Source organism: Dreissena polymorpha, chromosome 16 (assembly GCF_020536995.1).
Source record: "Dreissena polymorpha isolate Duluth1 chromosome 16, UMN_Dpol_1.0, whole genome shotgun sequence".
Lineage (NCBI taxonomy): Eukaryota > Metazoa > Mollusca > Bivalvia > Myida > Dreissenidae > Dreissena > Dreissena polymorpha.
This window is the reverse complement of record NC_068370.1, coordinates 49536550-49558428: the sequence shown is the minus strand read 5'-3', so window position 1 is coordinate 49558428 and position 21879 is coordinate 49536550. Positions and strand designations below refer to the sequence as shown.

Genomic DNA, 21879 nt, shown 5'->3' with positions numbered 1-21879 from the left:
GGTATTCATGTTTACGCAACTTTTGAAGTATGGTTCATAAAAAGTCTAACTTACGTTCAAATAACTATTTTCATTATACTAGTCATCGGAATAATATTTTTTTCTCATGATGAGAAAATGAATTTAAACCAACTCTAAATGTATTGTTAATGTTGATATTTCAGTGTGTATCCTCGAAATACGACTGCTGACAGACACTGGCATGCTAACGTCACTACTATGCAGACGGTAGGGGAACGTCTGACGCTGGCTGGACTGTGATTACTGCATTACTGCTGCCAAACTCAACTGCTGGTCACCCAGTGACCGAGCAACATATAACATGCGAATCAAGTGGGAACTGGTCGAAAGCTGAAATCTGTATTGTAATAGGTAAGTTTAAGTAAATTGTGTTAATTTATTCTTTGAAACCGTTCAACCTGGAATACGTTATATGCTTTATTCACACAATTACGATCTGGCCAGTTGTTAATTACCAGCAAGTGAATGCTACATTTAAAGCATATCAAAACTCCCGCTTTTAAAAGCTCTTGCAAGTGTTGCGAGTATGTATAAAACCGTTCGAACACATTTTGATAATGACACATCTCGACTGAAACTGGCTCTTATAAATGCAGTGGCTTCTCCTTATTTACACCCTACTAGTTTATTGGGAATATAATCGAATGATCTGCAATTGTCGAGTTTGTTTAGTGCATGTTTTTGAAAGGCATCTACATGTGAAGCTTTACATGCACATCCCTATAGAATATGAACATCGACTTTGTTAAAACTAGTTAAAGGACTAGTATGTTATGTGGTGTGTGCGTAATTACGATGGCGGAAGGTCATTAAATAGACAAGCATAAACGGAAGTATTCGTGTTCAAGTAAAATGTTTTGATGATGCTCATGTTTGCGGTAGAAGTTTTCAATTCATATATTTAAGACTGTATACGATAATGAATAATTGCTTTCTATTTCACAGACTGTAAACAATTCCAACCTGTAAACAACGCCACTATAGAATATTCGCCACCAGCAAAACAAAATGTTCATTCGATAGCAACTGTATCATGTACCGGAGGGTACAGGATAACTAACGGCACTGGAAACAGCGACATTGTCAGACATGCGACATGTGAAGCGACTGGGCGGTGGAATAGCACATACACGTGTGAACCGAAGGGTATATTTTATATTTGTGTTTATTAATTAGAAACTTTTTAACTTAATAGTGTTCGGTCTTTATTGCGTGGTATTATACTAATGTGCATGAACGGCTGTATAATAAACTTATATGTACTATATTTCTAATAGTGGTGATGTTCAGTATGAAATGCAATAGACCAGAAGGAGTTTGTATATGCCACTTTGAGAAATAATAAAGTGCAGCCTGTGGCAGGCTAACTCGATTAATTAAATGGCGTTATAAATTCACACGACATTATGACGTCATGCATGCATATAAATGTTCGAATAGTTAAACTTTCGGCTAGTTTTATGTCTCGAATTGACACATAGTGTTGAACGTTGTTGGTGTATAGTGTTGCTTTTGATGGCCATTGTGTATCTAAAGTATGCAATGTTTAATTGTTTTGCTGTTCCCGTGCACCGTATCACCAGTCGTTCATTGCGTGAAATTGCTTTTACAAAGTCAAACAATCAACCCATTCTAGACAACACCATGCGACTTTACCGAATTATAATAATTGTTCATACATTCTCGAGATCATTAACATGTTCAATCGTGCTTACTAGGCTCACGGTAACAGATAGCACACAGACGAAGTTGAATACGGTTCCCTAACTTTCAACCATTTCATTCACATTTACACTCGTTTATCACTGTTCAACGGTAAACATAAGGACAATGTTGCCGACATTTAATGGATTTTGTTGCCGTGGTTAATCTAAATAAAATTCATATTTCCGCAATCGTTTTCACATAACACATTACCACACATGCTTCGGAGTTTTGTCGCTAATTCCTTTGTGAAAGAGGCACTTTTACAGACCACATTGACTGGAGTTACCTTAAGTGGGAATCACATGATCAATAGCTCATCATTTGATTTCATATCTTAATGATTATTATTCTTCGAAATGCGTATCATGCATCACATATTGCTCTAGTGTAGTGATGTGATGATTCGTATCACTCGCATTAATTGTGGGGTAGACTCACACTCGACATTTCTCTCTTGCGGTATGCCTTGTGATATCCTACGGAGCATACGTAATAAAGTGCTCGCTATGGTATTCATGTTTACGCAACTTTTGAAGTATGGTTCATAAAACGTCTAACTTACGTTCAAAATAACTATTTTCATTTATACTAGTCATCGGAATAATATTTTTTTTCTCATGATGAGAAAATGAAATTTAACCAACTCTAAATGTATTGTTAATGTTTGATATTTCAGTGTGTATCCTCGAAAATACGACTGCTGACAGACACTGGCATGCTAACGTCACTACTATGCAGACGGTAGGGGAACGTCTGACGCTGGCTTGTGACAATGATTACTGGCTGCCAAACTCAACTGCTGGTCACCCAGTGACCGAGCAACATATAACATGCGAATCAAGTGGGAACTGGTCGAAAGCTGAAATCTGTATTGTAATAGGTAAGTTTAAGTAATTGTGTTAAATTTATTCTTTGAAACCGTTCAACCTGGAATACGTTATATGCTTTATTCACACAATTACGATCTGGCCAGTTGTTAATTACCAGCAAGTGAATGCTACATTTAAAGCATATCAAAACTCCCGCTTTTAAAAGCTCTTGCAAGTGTTGCGAGTATGTATAAAAAACCGTTCGAACACATTTTGATAATGACACATCTCGACTGAAACTGGCTCTTATAAATGCAGTGGCTTCTCCTTATTTACACCCTACTAGTTTATTGGGAATATAATCGAATGATCTGCAATTGTCGAGTTTGTTTAGTGCATGTTTTGAAAGGCATCTACATGTGAAGCTTTACATGCACATCCCTATAGAATATGAACATCGACTTTGTTAAAACTAGTTAAAGGACTAGTATGTTATGTGGTGTGTGCGTAATTACGATGGCGGAAGGTCATTAAATAGACAAGCATAAACGGAAGTATTCGTGTTCAAGTAAAATGTTTTGATGATGCTCATGTTTGCGGTAGAAGTTTTCAATTCATATATTTAAGACTGTATACGATAATGAATAATTGCTTTCTATTTCACAGACTGTAAACAATTCCAACCTGTAAACAACGCCACTATAGAATATTCGCCACCAGGCAAAACAAAATGTTCATTCGATAGCAACTGTATCATGTACCGGAGGGTACAGGATAACTAACGGCACTGGAAACAGCGACATTGTCAGACATGCGACATGTGAAGCGACTGGGGCGGTGGAATAGCACATACACGTGTGAACCGAAGGGTATATTTTATATTTGTGTTTATTAATTAGAAACTTTTAACTTAATAGTGTTCGGGTCTTTATTGCGTGGTATTATACTAAGTGCATGAACGGGCTGTATAATAAACTTATATGTACTATATTCTAATAGTGGTGATGTTCAGTATGAAATGCAATAGACCAGAAGGAGTTTGTATATGCCATCTTTGAGAAATAATAAAGTGCAGCCTGTGGCAGGCTAACTCGATTAATTAAATGGCGTTATAAATTCACACGACATTATGACGTCTGCATGCCATATAATGTTCGAATAGTTAAACTTTCGGCTAGTTTTAATGTCTCGAATTGACACATAGTGTTGAACGTTGTTGGTGTATAGTGTTGCTTTGATGGCCATTGTGTATCTAAGTATGCAATGTTTATTTGTTTTGCTGTTCCCGTGCACCGTATCACCAGTCGTTCATTGCGTGAAATTGCTTTTACAAAGTCAAACAATCAACCCATTCTAGACAACACCATGCGACTTTACCGAATTATAATAATTGTTCATACATTCTCGAGATCATTAACATGTTCAATCGTGCTTACTAGGCTCACGGTAACAGATAGCACACAGACGAAGTTGAATACGGTTCCCTAACTTTCAACCATTTCATTCACATTTACACTCGTTTATCACTGTTCAACGGTAACATAAGGACAATGTTGCCGACATTTAATGGATTTTTGTTGCCGTGGTTAATCTAAATAAAATTCATATTTCCGCAATCGTTTTCACATAACACATTACCACACATGCATTCGGAGTTTTGTCGCTAATTCCTTTGTGAAAGAGGCACTTTTACAGACCAAATTGACTGGAGTTACCTTAAGTGGGAATCACATGATCAATAGCTCATCATTTGATTTCATATCTTAATGATTATTATTCTTCGAAATGCGTATCATGCATCACATATTGCTCTAGTGTAGTGATGTGAATGATTCGTATCACTCCGCATTATATTGTGGGGTTAGACTCACACTCGACACATTTCTCTTGCGGTATGCCTTGTGATATCCTACGGAGCATACGTAATAAAGTGCTCGCTATGGTATTCATGTTAACGCAACTTTTGAAGTATGGTTCATAAAAGTTCTAACTTACGGTCAAAAGAACTATATTTTCATATTATACTAGTCATCGGAATAATATTTTTTTCTCATGATGAGAAATGAAATTTAACCAACTCTAAATGTATTGTTAATGTTTGATATTTCAGTGTGTATCCTCGAAAATAACGACTGCTGACAGACACTGGCATGCTAACGTCACTACTATGCAGACGGTAGGGGGAACGTCTGACGCTGGCTTGTGACAATGATTACTGGCTGCCAACGCAACTGCTGGTCACCCAGTGACCGAGCAACATATAACATGCGAATCAAGTGGGAACTGGTCGAAAGCTGAAATCTGTATTGTAATAGGTAAGTTTAAGTAAATTGTGTTAAATTTATTCTTTGAAACCCTTCAACCTGGAATACGTTATATGCTTTATTCACACAATTACGATCTGGCCAGTTGTTAATTACCAGCAAGTGAATGCTTACATTTAAAGCATATCAAAACTCCCGCTTTTAAAAGCTCTTGCAAGTGTTGCGAGTATGTATAAAAACCGTTCGAACACATTTTGATAATGACACATCTCGACTGAAAACTGGCTCTTATAAATGCAGTGGCTTCTCCTTATTTACACCCTACTAGTTTATTGGGAATATAATCGAATGATCTGCAATTGTCGAGTTTGTTTAGTGCATGTTTTGGAAGGCATCTACATGTGAAGCTTTACATGCACATCCCTATAGAATATGAACATCGACTTTGTTAAACTAGTTAAAGGACTAGTATGTTTATGTGGTGTGTGCGTAATTACGATGGCGGAAGGTCATTAAATAGACAAGCATAAACGGAAGTATTCGTGTTCAAGTAAAATGTTTTGATGATGCTCATGTTTGCGGTTAGAAGTTTTTCCAATTCATATATTTAAGACTGATACGATAATGAATAATTGCTTTCTATTTCACAGACTGTGGACATTCCAACCTGTAAACACACGCCACTATAGAATATTCGCCACCAGCAAAACAAATTGTTCATTCGATAGCAACTGTATCATGTACCGGAGGGTACAGGATAACTAACGGCACTGGAAACAGCGACATTGTCAGACATGCGACATGTGAAGCGGACTGGGCGGTGGAATAGCACATACACATGTGAACCGAAGGGTATATTTTATATTTGTGTTTATTAATTAGAAACTTTTTAACTTAATAGTGTTCGGTCTTTATTGCGTGGTATTATACTAATGTGCATGAACGGCTGTATAATAAACTTATATGTACTATATTTCTAATAGTGGTGATGTTCAGTATGAAATGCAATAGACCAGAAGGAGTTTGTATATGCCACTTTGAGAAATAATAAAGTGCAGCCTGTGGCAGGCTAACTCGATTAATTAAATGGCGTTATAAATTCACACGACATTATGACGTCATGCATGCATATAAATGTTCGAATAGTTAAACTTTCGGCTAGTTTTATGTCTCGAATTGACACATAGTGTTGAACGTTGTTGGTGTATAGTGTTGCTTTTTGATGGCCATTGTGTATCTAAAGTATGCAATGTTTAATTGTTTTGCTGTTCCCGTGCACCGTATCACCAGTCGTTCATTGCGTGAAATTGCTTTACAAAGTCAAACAATCAACCATTCTAGACAACACCATGCGACTTTACCGAATTATAATAATTGTTCATACATTCTCGAGATCATTAACATGTTCAATCGTGCTTACTAGGCTCACGGTAACAGATAGCACACAGACGAAGTTGAATACGGTTCCCTAACTTTCAACCATTTCATTCACATTTACACTCGTTTATCACTGTTCAACGGTAAACATAAGGACAATGTTGCCGACATTTAATGGATTTTGTTGCCGTGGTTAATCTTAATAAAATTCATATTTCCGCAATCGTTTCACATAACACATTACCACACATGCATTCGGAGTTTTGTCGCTAATTCCTTTGTGAAAGAGGCACTTTTACAGACCAAATTGACTGGAGTTACCTTAAGTGGGAATCACATGATCAATAGCTCATCATTTGATTTCATATCTTAATGATTATTATTCTTCGAAATGCGTATCATGCATCACATATTGCTCTAGTGTAGTGATGTGATGATTCGTATCACTCGCATTAATATTGTGGGGTAGACTCACACTCGACACATTTCTCTTGCGGTATGCCTTGTGATATCCTACGGAGCATACGTAATAAAGTGCTCGCTATGGTATTCATGTTTACGCAACTTTTGAAGTATGGTTCATAAAACGTCTAACTTACGTTCAAAATAACTATTTTCATTTATACTAGTCATCGGAATAATATTTTTTTCTCATGATGAGAAAATGAAATTTAACCAACTCTAAATGTATTGTTAATGTTTGATATTTCAGTGTGTATCCTCGAAAATACGACTGCTGACAGACACTGGCATGCTAACGTCACTACTATGCAGACGGTAGGGGAACGTCTGACGCTGGCTTGTGACAATGATTACTGGCTGCCAAACTCAACTGCTGGTCACCCAGTGACCGAGCAACATATAACATGCGAATCAAGTGGGAACTGGTCGAAAGCTGAAATCTGTATTGTAATAGGTAAGTTTAAGTAAATTGTGTTAAATTTATTCTTTGAAACCCTTTAACCTGGAATACGTTATATGCTTTATTCACACAATTACGATCTGGCCAGTTGTTAATTACCAGCAAGTGAATGCTACATTTAAAGCATATCAAAACTCCCGCTTTTAGAAGCTCTTGCAAGTGTTGCGAGTATGTATAAAAACCGTTCGAACACATTTTGATAATGACACATCTCGACTGAAACTGGCTCTTATAAATGCAGTGGCTTCTCCTTATTTACACCCTACTAGTTTATTGGGAATATAATCGAATGATCTGCAATTGTCGAGTTTGTTTAGTGCATGTTTTGGAAAGGCATCTACATGTGAAGCTTTACATGCACATCCCTATAGAATATGAACATCGACTTTGTTAAAACTAGTTAAAGGACTAGTATGTTATGTGGTGTGTGCGTAATTACGATGGCGGAAGGTCATTAAATAGACAAGCATAAACGGAAGTATTCGTGTTCAAGTAAAATGTTTTGATGATGCTCATGTTTGCGGTAGAAGTTTTCAATTCATATATTTAAGACTGTATACGATAATGAATAATTGCTTTCTATTTCACAGACTGTGGACAATTCCAACCTGTAAACAACGCCACTATAGAATATTCGCCACCAGCAAAACAAAATGTTCATTCGATAGCAACTGTATCATGTACCGGAGGGTACAGGATAACTAACGGCACTGGAAACAGCGACATTGTCAGACATGCGACATGTGAAGCGACTGGGCGGTGGAATAGCACATACACATGTGAACCGATGGGTATATTTTATATTTGTGTTTATTAATTAGAAACTTTTTAACTTAATAGTGTTCGGTCTTTATTGCGTGGTATTATACTAATGTGCATGAACGGCTGTATAATAAACTTATATGTACTATATTTCTAATAGTGGTGATGTTCAGTATGAAATGCAATAGACCAGAAGGAGTTTGTATATGCCACTTTGAGAAATAATAAAGTGCAGCCTGTGGCAGGCTAACTCGATTAATTAAATGGCGCTATAAATTCACACGACATTATGACGTCATGCATGCATATAAATGTTCGAATAGTTAAACTTTCGGCTAGTTTTATGTCTCGAATTGACACATAGTGTTGAACGTTGTTGGTGTATAGTGTTGCTTTTGATGGCCATTGTGTATCTAAAGTATGCAATGTTTAATTGTTTTGCTGTTCCCGTGCACCGTATCACCAGTCGTTCATTGCGTGAAATTGCTTTTACAAAGTCAAACAATCAACCCATTCTAGACAACACCATGCGACTTTACCGAATTATAATAATTGTTCATACATTCTCGAGATCATTAACATGTTCAATCGTGCTTACTAGGCTCACGGTAACAGATAGCACACAGACGAAGTTGAATACGGTTCCCTAACTTTCAACCATTTCATTCGCATTTACACTCGTTTATCACTGTTCAACGGTAAACATAAGGACAATGTTGCCGACATTTAATGGATTTTGTTGCCGTGGTTAATCTAAATAAAATTCATATTTCCGCAATCGTTTTCACATAACACATTACCACACATGCATTCGGAGTTTTGTCGCTAATTCCTTTGTGAAAGAGGCACTTTTACAGACCAAATTGACTGGAGTTACCTTAAGTGGGAATCACATGATCAATAGCTCATCATTTGATTTCATATCTTAATGATTATTATTCTTCGAAATGCGTATCATGCATCACATATTGCTCTAGTGTAGTGATGTGATGATTCGTATCACTCGCATTAATATTGTGGGGTAGACTCACACTCGACACATTTCTCTTGCGGTATGCCTTGTGATATCCTACGGAGCATACGTAATAAAGTGCTCGCTATGGTATTCATGTTTACGCAACTTTTGAAGTATGGTTCATAAAACGTCTAACTTACGTTCAAAATAAATATTTTCATTTATACTAGTCATCGGAATAATATTTTTTTCTCATGATGAGAAAATGAAATTTAACCAACTCTAAATGTATTGTTAATGTTTGATATTTCAGTGTGTATCCTCGAAAATACGACTGCTGACAGACACTGGCATGCTAACGTCACTACTATGCAGACGGTAGGGGAACGTCTGACGCTGGCTTGTGACAATGATTACTGGCTGCCAAACTCAACTGCTGGTCACCCAGTGACCGAGCAACATATAACATGCGAATCAAGTGGGAACTGGTCGAAAGCTGAAATCTGTAATGTAATAGGTAAGTTTAAGTAAATTGTGTTAAATTTATTCTTTGAAACCCTTCAACCTGGAATACGTTATATGCTTTATTCACACAATTACGATCTGGCCAGTTGTTAATTACCAGCAAGTGAATGCTACATTTAAAGCATATCAAAACTCCCGCTTTTAAAAGCTCTTGCAAGTGTTGCGAGTATGTATAAAAACCGTTCGAACACATTTTGATAATGACACATCTCGACTGAAACTGGCTCTTATAAATGCAGTGGCTTCTCCTTATTTACACCCTACTAGTTTATTGGGAATATAATCGAATGATCTGCAATTGTCGAGTTTGTTTAGTGCATGTTTTGGAAAGGCATCTACATGTGAAGCTTTACATGCACATCCCTATAGAATATGAACATCGACTTTGTTAAAACTAGTTAAAGGACTAGTATGTTATGTGGTGTGTGCGTAATTACGATGGCGGAAGGTCATTAAATAGACAAGCATAAACGGAAGTATTCGTGTTCAAGTAAAATGTTTTGATGATGCTCATGTTTGCGGTAGAAGTTTTCAATTCATATATTTAAGACTGTATACGATCATGAATAATTGCTTTCTATTTCACAGACTGTGGACAATTCCAACCTGTAAACAACGCCACTATAGAATATTCGCCACCAGCAAAACAAAATGTTCATTCGATAGCAACTGTATCATGTACCGGAGGGTACAGGATAACTAACGGCACTGGAAACAGCGACATTGTCAGACATGCGACATGTGAAGCGACTGGGCGGTGGAATAGCACATACACATGTGAACCGAAGGGTATATTTTATATTTGTGTTTATTAATTAGAAACTTTTTAACTTAATAGTGTTCGGTCTTTATTGCGTGGTATTATACTAATGTGCATGAACGGCTGTATAATAAACTTATATGTACTATATTTCTAATAGTGGTGATGTTCAGTATGAAATGCAATAGACCAGAAGGAGTTTGTATATGCCACTTTGAGAAATAATAAAGTGCAGCCTGTGGCAGGCTAACTCGATTAATTAAATTGCGTTATAAATTCACACGACATTATGACGTCATGCATGCATATAAATGTTCGAATAGTTAAACTTTCGGCTAGTTTTATGTCTCGTATTGACACATAGTGTTGAACGTTGTTGGTGTATAGTGTTGCTTTTGATGGCCATTGTGTATCTAAAGTATGCAATGTTTAATTGTTTTGCTGTTCCCGTGCACCGTATCACCAGTCGTTCATTGCGTGAAATTGCTTTTACAAAGTCAAACAATCAACCCATTCTAGACAACACCATGCGACTTTACCGAATTATAATAATTGTTCATACATTCTCGAGATCATTAACATGTTCAATCGTGCTTACTAGGCTCACGGTAACAGCTAGCACACAGACGAAGTTGAATACGGTTCCCTAACTTTCAACCATTTCATTCACATTTACACTCGTTTATCACTGTTCAACGGTAAACATAAGGACAATGTTGCCGACATTTAATGGATTTTGTTGCCGTGGTTAATCTAAATAAAATTCATATTTCCGCAATCGTTTTCACATAACACATTACCACACATGCATTCGGAGTTTTGTCGCTAATTCCTTTGTGAAAGAGGCACTTTTACAGACTAAATTGACTGGAGTTACCTTAAGTGGGAATCACATGATCAATAGCTCATCATTTGATTTCATATCTTAATGATTATTATTCTTCGAAATGCGTATCATGCATCACATATTGCTCTAGTGTAGTGATGTGATGATTCGTATCAATCGCATTAATATTGTAAGGTAGACTCACACTCGACACATTTCTCTTGCGGTATGCCTTGTGATATCCTACGGAGCATACGTAATAAAGTGCTCGCTATGGTATTCATGTCTACGCAACTTTTGAAGTATGGTTCATAAAACGTCTAACTTACGTTCAAAATAACTATTTTCATTTATACTAGTCATCGGAATAATATTTTTTTCTCATGATGAGAAAATGAAATTTAACCAATTCTAAATGTATTGTTAATGTTTGATATTTCAGTGTGTATCCTCGAAAATACGACTGCTGACAGACACTGGCATGCTAACGTCACTACTATGCAGACGGTAGGGGAACGTCTGACGCTGGCTTGTGACAATGATTACTGGCTGCCAAACTCAACTGCTGGTCACCCAGTGACCGAGCAACATATAACATGCGAATCAAGTGGGAACTGGTCGAAAGCTGAAATCTGTAATGTAATAGGTAAGTTTAAGTAAATTGTGTTAAATTTGTTCTTTGAAACCCTTCAACCTGGAATACGTTATATGCTTTATTCACACAATTACGATCTGGCCAGTTGTTAATTACCAGCAAGTGAATGCTACATTTAAAGCATATCAAAACTCCCGCTTTTAAAAGCTCTTGCAAGTGTTGCGAGTATGTATAAAAACCGTTCGAACACATTTTGATAATGACACATCTCGACTGAAACTGGCTCTTATAAATGCAGTGGCTTCTCCTTATTTACACCCTACTAGTTTATTGGGAATATAATCGAATGATCTGCAATTGTCGAGTTTGTTTAGTGCATGTTTTGGAAAGGCATCTACATGTGAAGCTTTACATGCACATCCCTATAGAATATGAACATCGACTTTGATAAAACTAGTTAAAGGACTAGTATGTTATGTGGTGTGTGCGTAATTACGATGGCGGAAGGTCATTAAATAGACAAGCATAAACGGAAGTATTCGTGTTCAAGTAAAATGTTTTGATGATGCTCATGTTTGCGGTAGAAGTTTTCAATTCATATATTTAAGACTGTATACGATAATGAATAATTGCTTTCTATTTCACAGACTGTGGACAATTCCAACCTGTAAACAACGCCACTATAGAATATTCGCCACCAGCAAAACAAAATGTTCATTCGATAGCAACTGTATCATGTAACGGAGGGTACAGGATAACTAACGGCACTGGAAACAGCGACATTGTCAGACATGCGACATGTGAAGCGACTGGGCGGTGGAATAGCACATACACATGTGAACCGAAGGGTATATTTTATATTTGTGTTTATTAATTAGAAACTTTTTAACTTAATAGTGTTCGGTCTTTATTGCGTGGTATTATACTAATGTGCATGAACGGCTGTATAGTAAACTTATATGTACTATATTTCTAATAGTGGTGATGTTCAGTATGAAATGCAATAGACCAGAAGGAGTTTGTATATGCCCTTTTGAGAAATAATAAAGTGCAGCCTGTGGCAGGCTAACTCGATTAATTAAATGGCGTTATAAATTCACACGACATTATGACGTCATGCATGCATATAAATGTTCGAATAGTTAAACTTTCGGCTAGTTTTATGTCTCGAATTGACACATAGTGTTGAACGTTGTTGGTGTATAGTGTTGCTTTTGATGGCCATTGTGTATCTAAAATATGCAATGTTTAATTGTTTTGCTGTTCCCGTGCACCGTATCACCAGTCGTTCATTGCGTGAAATTGCTTTTACAAAGTCAAACAATCAACCCATTCTAGACAACATCATGCGACTTTACCGAATTGTAATAATTGTTTATACATTCTCGAGATCATTAACATGTTCAATCGTGCTTACTAGGCTCACGGTGACAGATAGCACACAGACGAAGTTGAATACGGTTTCCTTACTTTCAACCATTTCATTCACATTTACACTCGTTTATCACTGTTCAACGGTAAACATAAGGACAATGTTGCCGACATTTAATGGATTTTGTTGCCGTGGTTAATCTAAATAAAATTCATATTTCCGCAATCGTTTTCACATAACACATTACCACACAAGCATTCGGAGTTTTGTCGCTAATTCCTTTGTGAAAAAGGCACTTTTACAGACCAAATTGACTGGAGTTACCTTAAGTGGGAATCACATGATCAATAGCTCATCATTTGATTACATATCTTAATGATTATTATTCTTCGAAATGCGTATCATGCATCACATATTGCTCTAGTGTAGTGATGTGATGATTCGTATCACTCGCATTAATATTGTGGGGTAGACTCACACTCGACACATTTCTCTTGCGGTATGCCTTGTGATATCCTACGGAGCATACGTAATAAAGTGCTCGTTATGGTATTCATGTTTACGCAACTTTTGAAGTATGGTTATAAAACGTATAATTTATGTTCAAAATAACTATTTTCATTTATACTAGTCATCGCAATAATATTTTTTTCTCATGATGAGAAAATGAAATTTAACTAACTCTAAATGTATTGTTAATGTTTGATATTTCAGTGTGTATCCTCGAAAATACGACTGCTGACAGACACTGGCATGCTAACGTCACTACTATGCAGACGGTAGGGGAACGTCTGACGCTGGCTTGTGACAATGATTACTGGCTGCCAAACTCAACTGCTGGTAACCCAGTGACCGAGCAACATATAACATGCGAATCAAGTGGGAACTGGTCGAAAGCTGAAATCTGTAATTTAATAGGTAAGTTTAAGTAAATTGTGTTAAATTTATTCTTTGAAACCCTTCAACGTGGAATACGTTATATGCTTTATTCACACAATTACGATCTGGCCAGTTGTTAATTACCAGCAAGTGAATGCTACATTTAAGCATATCAAAACTCCCGCTTTTAAAAGCTCTTGCAAGTGTTGCGAGTATGTATAAAAACCGTTCGAACACATTTTGGTAATGACACATCTCGACTGAAACTGGCTCTTATAAATGCAGTGGCTTCTCCTTATTTACACCCTACTAGTTTATTGGGAATATAATCGAATGATCTGCAATTGTCGAGTTTGTTTAGTGCATGTTTTGGAAAGGCATCTACATGTTAAGCTTTACATGCACATCCCTATAGAATATGAACGTCGACTTTGTTAAAACTAGTTAAAGGACTAGTATGTTATGTGGTGTGTGCGTAATTACGATGGCGGAAGGTCATTAAATAGACAAGCATAAACGGAAGTATTCGTGTTCAAGTAAAATGTTTTGATGATGGTCATGTTTGCGGTAGAAGTTTTCAATTCATATATTTAAGACTGTATACGATAATGAATAATTGCTTTCTATTTCACAGACTGTGGACAATTCCAACCTGTAAACAACGCCACTATAACATATTCGCCACCAGCAAAACAAAATGTTCATTTGATAGCAACTGTATCATGTAACGGAGGGTACAGGATAACTAACGGCACTGGAAACAGCGACATTGCCAGACATGCGACATGTGAAGCGACTGGGCGGTGGAATAGCACATACACATGTGAACCGAAGGGTATATTTTACATTTGTGTTTATTAATTAGAAATTTTTTAACTTAATAATGTTCGGTCTTTATTGCGTGGTATTATACTAATGTGCATGAACGGCTGTATAATAAACTTATATGTACTATATTCTAATAGTGGTGATGTTCAGTATGAAATGCAATAGACCAGAAGGAGTTTGTATATGCCACTTTGAGAAATAATAAAGTGCAGCCTGTGGCAGGCTAACTCGATTAATTAAATGGCGTTATAAATTCACACGACATTATGACGTCACGCATGCATATAAATGTTCGAATAGTTAAACTTTAGGCTAGTTTTATGTCTCGAATTGACACATAGTGTTGAACGTTGTTGGTGTATAGTGCTGCTTTTGATGGCCATTGTGTATCTAAAATATGCAATGTTTAATTGTTTTGCTGTTCCCGTGCACCGTATCACCAGTCGTTCATTGCGTGAAATTGCTTTTACAAAGTCAAACAATCAACCCATTCTAGACAACACCATGCGACTTTACCGAATTGTTATAATTGTTCATACATTCTCGAGATCATTAACATGTTCAATCGTGCTTACTAGGCTCACGGTAACAGATAGCACACAGACGAAGTTGAAAACGGTTTCCTAACTTTCAACCATTTCATTCACATTTACACTCGTTTATCACTGTTCAACGGTAAACAAAAGGACAATGTTGCCGACATTTAATTGATTTTGTTGCCGTGGTTAATCTAAATAAAATTCATATTTCCGCAATCGTTTTCACATGACACATTAACACACATGCATTGGGAGTTTTTTCGCTAATTCCTTTGTGAAAGAGGCACTTTTACAGACCAAATTGACTGGAGTTACCTTAAGTGGGAATAACATGCTCAATAGCTCATCATTTGATTACATATCTTAATGATTATTATTCTTCGAAATGCGTATCATGCATCACATATTGCTCTAGTGTAGTGATGTGATGATTCGTATCACTCGCATTAATATTGTGGGGTAGACTCACACTCGACACATTTCTCTTGCGGTATGCCTTGTGATATCCTACGGAGCATACGTAATAAAGTGCTCGTTATGGTATTCATGTTTACGCAATTTTTGAAGTATGGTTCATAAAACGTCTAACTTACGTTCAAAATAACTATTTTCATTTATACTAGTCATCGCAATCATATTTTTTTCTCATGATGGGAAAATGAAATTTAACCAACTCTAAATGTATTGTCAATGTTTGATATTTCAGTGTGTATCCTCGAAAATACGACAGCTGACAGACACTGGCATGCTAACGTCACTACTATGCAGACGGTAGGGGAACGTCTGACGCTGGCTTGTGACAATGATTACTGGCTGCCAAACTCAACTGCTGGTAACCCAGTGACCGAGCAACATATAACATGCGAATCAAGTGGGAACTGGTCGAAAGCTGAAATCTGTAATGTAATAGGTAAGTTTAAGTAAATTGTGTTAAATTTATTCTTTGAAACCCATCAACCTGGAATACGTTATATGCTTTATTCACACAATTACGATCTGGCCAGTTTTTAATTACCAGCAAGTGAATGCTACATTTAAAGCATATCAAAACTCCCGCTTTTAAAAGCTCTTGCAAGTGTTGCGAGTATGGATAAAAAACGTTCGAACACATTTTGGTAATGACACATCTCGACTGAAACTGGCTCTTATAAATGCAGTAGCTTCTCCTTATTTACACCCTACTAGTTTATTGGGAATATAATCGAATGATCTGCAATTGTCGAATTTGTTTAATGCATGTTTTGGAAAGGCATCTGCATGTGAAGCTTTACATACACATCCCTATAGAATATGAACATCGACTTTGTTAAAACTAGTTAAAGGACTAGTATGTTATGTGGTGTGTGCGTAATTACGATGGCGGAAGGTCATTAAATAGACAAGCATAAACGGAAGTATTCGTGTTCAAGTAAAATGTTTTGATGATGCTCATGTTTGCGGTAGAAGTTTTCAATTCATATATTTAAGACTATATACGATAATGAATAATTGCTTTCTATTTCACAGACTGTGGACAATTCCAACCTGTAAACAACGCCACTATAACATATTCGCCACCAGCAAAACAAAATGTTCATTCGATAGCAACTGTATCATGTAACGGAGGGTACAGGATAACTAACGGCACTGGAAACAGCGACATTGCCAGACATGCGACATGTGAAGCGACTGGGCGGTGGAATAGCACATACACATGTGAACCGAAGGGTATATTTTATATTTGTGTTTATTAATTAGAAACTTTTTAACTTAATAGTGTTCGGTCTTTATTGCGTGGTATTATACTAATGTGCATGAACGGCTATATAATAAACTTATATGTACTATATTTCTAATAGTGGTGATGTTCAGTATGATATGCAATAGACCAGAAGGAGTTTGTATATGCCACTTTGAGAAATAATAAAGTGCAGCCTGTGGCAGGCCAACTCGATTAATTAAATGGCGTTATAAATTCACACGACATTATGACGTCATGCATGCATATAAATGTTCGAATAGTTAAACTTTAGGCTAGTTTTATGTCTCGGATTGACACATAGTGTTGAACGTTGTTGGTGTATATTGCTGCTTTTGATGGCCATTGTGTATCTAAAATATGCAATGTTTAATTGTTTTGCTTTTCCCGTGCACCGTATCACCAGTCGTTCATTGCGTGAAATTGCTTTTACAAAGTCAAACAATCAACCCATTCTAGACAACACCATGCGACTTTACCGAATTATAATAATTGTTCATACATTCTCGAGATCATTAACATGTTCAATCGTGCTTACTAGGCTCACGGTAACAGATAGCACACAGACGAAGTTGAATACGGTTTCCTAACTATCAACCATTTCATTCACATTTACACTCGTTTATCACTGTTCAACGGTAAACAAAAGGACAATGTTGCCGACATCTAATGGATTTTGTTGCCGTGGTTAATCTAAATAAAATTCATATTTCCGCAATCGTTTTCACATAACACATTACCACACATGCATTCGGAGTTTTGTCGCTAATTCCTTTGTGAAAGAGGCACTTTTACAGACCAAATTGACTAGAGTTACCTTAAGTGGGAATCACATGATCAAGTGATGATTCGTATCACTCGCATTAATATTGTGGGGTAGACTCACACTCGACACATTTCTCTTGCGATATGCCTTGTGATAACCTACGCAGCATACGTAATAAAGTGCTCGTTATGGTATTAATGTTTACGCAACTTTTGAAGTATGGTTCATAAAACGTCTAACTTACGTTCAAAATAACAATTTTCATTTATACAAGTCATCGCAATAATATTTTTTTCTCATGATGAGAAAATGAAATTTAACCAACTCTAAATGTATTGTTAATGTTTGATATTTCAGTGTGTATCCTCGAAAATACGACTGCTGACAGACACTGGCATGCTAAAGTCACTACTATGCAGACGGTAGGGGAACGTCTGACCCTGGCTTGTGACAATGATTACTGGCTGCCAAACTCAACTGCTGGTAACCCAGTGACCGAGCAACATATAACATGCGAATCAAATGGGAACTGGTCGAAAGCTGAAATCTGTAATTTAATAGGTAAGTTTAAGTAAATTGTGTTAAATTTATTCTGTTAAACCCTTCAACCTGGAATACGTTATATGCTTTATTCACACAATTACGATCTGGCCAGTTTTTAATTACCAGCAAGTGAATGCTACATTTAAAGCATATAAAAACTCCCGCTTTTAAAAGCTCTTGCAAGTGTTGCGAGTATGTATAAAAACCGTTCGAACACATTTTGGTAATGGCACATCGCGACTGAAACCGGCTCTTATAAATGCAGTGGCTTCTCCTTATAAACACAATACTAGTTTATTTGGAATAAACTGAATGATCAACAATGGCCGAGTTTATTGAGTGCATGAAAGGCATCAACCTGTTAAGATTTACATTCACATCCATTAACATATGAATGTTTACTTTGTTGAAATTAGCTACATGATTAGTGCGATATGTTGTTTGTGTACAATTACGATGCCGGAAGAACATCAAATATTCAATCATTGATTAAATATGTTCAGGTCAAATTTTTATGTCCCCCACCTACTATAGTGGGGGACATATTGTTTGTGCCCTGTCTGTTGGTCTGTACGTTGGTCTGTTTGCTCCAACTTTAACATTTGCAATAACTTTTTCAATATTCAAGATAGCAACTTGATATTTGGCATGCATGTGTATCTCATGGAGCTGCAAATTTTGAGTGGTGACAGGTTAAGGTCAAGGTCATCCTTCAAGGTCAGATGTCAAATATATGTGGCCAAAATCGCTAATTTTATGAATGCTTTTGCAATATTGAAGATAGCAACTTGATATTTGGCATGCATGTGTATCTCATGGAGCAGCAAATTTTGAGTTTTGAAATGTCAAGGTCAAGGTCATTTTTCAATGTCAAAGGTAAAAAAAAGTAAAGCGGCGCAGAAGGGGACATAGTGTTTCCGACAAACACATTTCTTTTTTTTTTCATATTTGTTGTAAAAGTTTTCAAGTCATATATGTATTACTTAATAAAATAATGTATAACTGATTTTTATTTCACAGACTGCAAAAACGTCTCGTCTGTAAGAAACGTCACTATAACATATTTGCTTGACACAAAGGCTGTCAATTATCTAGATCTAAGTATTCGTGTTCAATTAAATGTTTTGATGATGCTTAAGTTTGCAGTAGATGGTATCAATTCATATATTTAAGACTGTATACGATAATGAATAATTGCTTTCTATTTCACAGAATGTGGACAATTCCCACCTGTAAACAACGCCACTTTAACATATTCGCCAACAGCAAAACAAAATGTTCATTCGATAGCAACTGTATCATGTAGCGATGGGTACAGGATAACTAACGGCTCTGGAAACAGCGACATGGCCAGACATGCGACATGTGAAGCGACTGGGCGGTGGAATAGCACATACACATGTGAACCGAAGGGTATATTACATATTTGTTTTCATTAATGAGATGTTTTATAACTTAAACAGTCGTTGGGGTTATATTGCATGTTATTATACGAATTTTTAATATATTATTTATGTTCCGGCCAGTTGTACCATGTAATTATTACATTTTAAGTAAATATACTTTAATCACTTGACATTCTTACATGTTCGTTCAGATGGTTGCGATATTTTTCTGAGGTTATTTAATCATTTCAGATAGTTCTTAATAAGTGTATTTCAGTGTTTTGGTGTAGAGGGTATTATCACGTTGATATTGAACAATAATTGTCGTTATTTTTTCAGATTGTGGTGAATTTGCCCTCGACAACCAAACGTCCCATAATGCGAAAATAATATGGTATAGATCAAATCTCTTTGGAGATGTCACTACTATCAGTTGCAATGATGGATTCAGAATAGTGGGACCACACATCAACGAACGTGTATCGGAGAATATCACGTGTCGAGCCGATGGCCGCTGGGAAAAAATATCTTGCTGCGAACCAAAAGGTACACTGATCTGATAAATATTTGTTTGTATGCCCCCTTTCAAAGAAAAGAGGTATATAGTGTTCGCACTGTCCGTCAGTCAGTCTGTAATGGTCAGTCAGTCTGTCATAGTCTGTCAGTCTGTCACACTTTTCGTGTCCGCTCTCTAATTCAAATAGTTTTCATCCGATCTTTACCAAACTTGGTCAGAAGTTGTATCAAGACAATATCTAGGTCAAGTTCGAAATTGGGTCATGCCGGGTAAAAATCGAGGTCACGGGGTTGAAAAAACAAATCCAAGGGAAGTTATAAGCTTTAAATGGACATAATTATCTGACCTGTCAAATTTTAATTTTTTTTTAAATAAATCAAAGCGGCGCAGAAGGCGGCATTGTGTTTCTGACATACACATCGTTGTAAACGGTCAAGGTCAAGGTCATCCTTCAAGGTCTAAGGTCAAAAATACAAATCCAAGGGAAGTAATAAGCTATAAAAGGAGATAATTATACAATATTGAAGATAGCAACTTGATATTTTGCATGCATGTGTATCTCATGGAGCTGCACAATTTTAGTGGTGAAAGGTGATGGGCATACAAGTATCTTAGGTACTTTAAGGTTACCTGTGAATCTACAGTCACGGTAGTGGCTTATAATTATTTGCTACTAAAAAGAGACATTTGTTAGTAACAATTATTTTCAAGGGAAGTAATTTATATAATTCGTTTTTTTAAATGATATAATTATCATTTCTTCCCTGTATTAATTTGTGAATGGAAGGGTTCATTACATACAGGCCTTTGTTGTCAGTGATGTCTGACTTGGTCATTTTTGACTGTCTACAGACCCCCTCCCCACGCGGTTGGATTGGACAAAATCCAAGGAAAGTAATAAGCTTGAAAGAGAGATGATTTCTATACCTGCCAAATGATAAATATACATTTTATTTCAAAGCTGCGCAGTAGGGGGCATTGTGTTTCTGACGAACACATCTCTTGTTTTTACGAGCTCAGCTCATCCTTACGTTACAGTTTGTTAAAGCCACACACCTTGAAATTAAGTACATGTTAATCAATACATATAGATGTAATTTGAAAGTGTGCAACATTTTCATAAAATGTATAGCCTAGTTAGCGAGTAATGTATTATTGTTTTTAAATTTTAAACGTACATTTCGACAAACGCGATTATTTTTAAGTTTTAAGCGCAAAAAAGATGGATTTCTACCTTGTAACCACCACATACATTGTAATTGAGATACATAAAATTGAATATGTAGTATAATTAGCAAGTAATTTATTATTTTTCAAACGGTATCGCTTTTAAAACTGAAAGTAGGATTTTTAGACGTATACGTCCATTTTGACAAACGAGATTATTTTTATGTTTTAAAGCGCAAAAGAGTCGGAATCTACCTTGTAACCACCATATATATTCCAATTGGCATAGATAAAATATGTTTCTTATTTATACTTAAATTTACTATGCTATGTATTTCATTTCAAGGTGTGTGGCTTTAAGAAATTCGTAAAAATCTGACTAATTGCAGATCGAGTTAACCGTGACTTAAATGACATACTATTGCTTGGGTGGGTTTTTTTCTCATCCGATTATTCATATTTTCAAATAATTTTTTAGAACAATTTTATAAAATAATAACCATATATTGAAGTAGAAAAACTATTGAAAAAAACACATTCTATTTTAATACGCGATATGCTCGCCTTTGTATTTGGAATGTAGTTTTTTTTTGCTACTTGCAAAATGTGAGACATTCATTCA

General features: G+C 36.2%; 1 protein-coding gene across 1 annotated transcript in view; it reads left to right on the top strand.

Moving 5' to 3' along the window:
- Positions 1-2460: 2460 nt before the first annotated feature.
- LOC127861839 (sushi, von Willebrand factor type A, EGF and pentraxin domain-containing protein 1-like) overlaps positions 2461-21879 on the top strand; it is a 31538-nt gene continuing 12119 nt past the window's right edge. Inside the window, exons 1-8 of the mRNA XM_052400519.1 lie at positions 2461-2608; positions 6891-7094; positions 9131-9334; positions 11371-11574; positions 13610-13735; positions 15848-16051; positions 16648-16848; positions 18003-18128. Coding sequence (XP_052256479.1) covers positions 2461-2608; positions 6891-7094; positions 9131-9334; positions 11371-11574; positions 13610-13735; positions 15848-16051; positions 16648-16848; positions 18003-18128 — 1417 coding nt within the window. The remainder of the gene's footprint in view (positions 2609-6890; positions 7095-9130; positions 9335-11370; positions 11575-13609; positions 13736-15847; positions 16052-16647; positions 16849-18002; positions 18129-21879) is intronic.